The 2,077-nt window shown below is 32.9% G+C and overlaps 1 protein-coding gene across 1 annotated transcript; it reads left to right on the forward strand.

Moving 5' to 3' along the window:
* Positions 1-257: 257 nt before the first annotated feature.
* Positions 258-596, forward strand: LOC110686464. Its single transcript, XM_021863089.1, has one exon. It carries the CDS (start codon positions 258-260, stop codon positions 594-596), a length of 339 nt encoding a protein of 112 aa, XP_021718781.1.
* The last annotated feature ends 1,481 nt before the right edge of the window (positions 597-2,077 follow it).

Below are 2,077 nucleotides of genomic sequence, written 5' to 3' on the forward strand. Positions count from 1 at the left end.
AATTCTCTTACAACAATAATTACCATGCAAGTATTGACATGGCACCATTTAAGGCCCGTATGGAAGGAAGTGTAGAAGTCCACTATGTTGTAGTGACATAAGTCACACAATAATTCTAGGTCCTCAAATAAAAGAAACCACGAAGCAAGTGAGAGAAATCCAAGCTAAGATTCAATCTGCTCAAGACAGACAAAAGAGTTACTCGTAGAGAAGAAGAATTTGAAGTTGGTGACTAAGTATTACTTAAGGTATCACCAATGAATGGAGTCATGAGATTTGGAAAGAAGGGGAAATTGAGTTCAAAGTACATTGGACCATATGAGAATTTGCAAAGGATAGGTAAAGTTGCTTATAGATTGGCATTGCGTATGGACCTTAATAAGGTACATGATGTGTTTCATGTTTCTCAGTTGAGAAGGTACATCCCAGACAAGTCGCATGTTTTACAACCTAAAACCATAGAGCTAGACCAAAGCCTAACCTATGAGGAAAGACCTGTAAACATTATTGATAATAAAGTGTGTAGTACACGCAAGAAGGATATAAAGATAGTAAAGGTTTTGTGGTCGAATCAAGAACCTGAGGAAGCGACATAGGAAGCTAAGAATGAAATGAGAAAAAAGTACCTAGAATTGTTTGAGATTAGTTGAGTTACGGGGTCGTAACTCGTTTTCTTTAAGGGGGGTAGAATGCAATAGAATTTCGCGCTTTTTACCTTCATTTTAAGCATTTTTGTGCATTTTTAGTATATTTTGCACAATTTTATACAAAGTTTAGAAAGAAAGAGAACAAGAAAGATTACAAAAAGTACAACAACTATAAGTATTAAGAAGATTTTTTACTAAGTGGGTGAAAAAGTGCAATTTTAAGCAAGTTTTGAACAAAGTTTTATTATTTTTGTGCTCAAATTTCGAGGACGAAACTTCTTTTAAGGGGGCAGACTGTAATACTCTGTATTTTTATAATATTATATATATATAAAAATTATTTATTTAAATTATAAATTAAAATGATTCATTTAATTTTAAATGAATTAATTATTTAAATATAAAATAAGTGTGTATAAAATAATATGAGTTATTAATTGGGGAAATGAAGTGTTTTAATTTGGGTCAACATCAATTAAATTGTTGGATCAACTTATTAGGAATCAAAGAGTTCTTAAGAGCCCAACAAGTTGGCCTCAAAGGAGAATTCAAGGAGGAGTAGGATTAGTAATGACAGTTTTGTAAATAAGTGTTTTTGTTTTTTAAAAAGGATATAAATACCCCAAAATCTCAAGAATTTCACACTCAAAAATCAAATTGTCAGATTTTACAAAACCCTTGGCCACGGCTACTACAATTTTCAATTTGACAGCACGATAGATAGAGTTTGGGGAGATTCCTTGGCTCCAACTTTCTCTGATAGAGGCTCGCTTCGCTTTTTTTTGCGCCCAGAGCTTGCTGCTGCATTTTCGAACATTTGACTTCGTATTACTGAAGAATTGAGTCGCACATTTGAAAGAAAACCCAATTTTTCCTCTTATTTTTCTCTCTCCTTTTTCCTCTCTTTCTCACGCCTTTCTCTCCTCCTCTCCAAGCACCACCAGCGCCACCACTGACGGCCAGTAGCAGCACCGGCAACCACTTGCCGTCGCCATGTGCCCTCCTTTCTCCTCTCTTTGGTAGTTTGGTATTTAAAGAAAAAAAACTCTTTTCTCCTAATTTAACTTCTAAGTTGTTTTAATTAATTCAAAGCATGATTTTGATTTTATTTTGTTGTTAATTTTGGGTAGTTGATGTGGTTAATTTATTCCTTTGATTTTCAGATTTAATTTAATCAAAAGCCCCCAATTTACAAACCCTAGAATTTGGGAATTTAATATTTATGATTAGGGTTTGATCCTAGGTTGTTGTGATTGTTAAATTAATGATTAGAACATGTTTTTAATGAATTTTAATCCCTCAATTGATGTTGGAATTTAATTATACACACTACTTTATAATTATGATGTTAGGGTTTGATTTCCCGTAAAAGGAAAAAGATTCTTGATGATTTAAATATGATTTCCTAGTCTATTAGTAATGTTTTATAT

The sequence above is a fragment of the Chenopodium quinoa genome, unplaced genomic scaffold (genome assembly GCF_001683475.1).
Source record: "Chenopodium quinoa cultivar QQ74 unplaced genomic scaffold, ASM168347v1, whole genome shotgun sequence".
Lineage (NCBI taxonomy): Eukaryota > Viridiplantae > Streptophyta > Magnoliopsida > Caryophyllales > Amaranthaceae > Chenopodium > Chenopodium quinoa.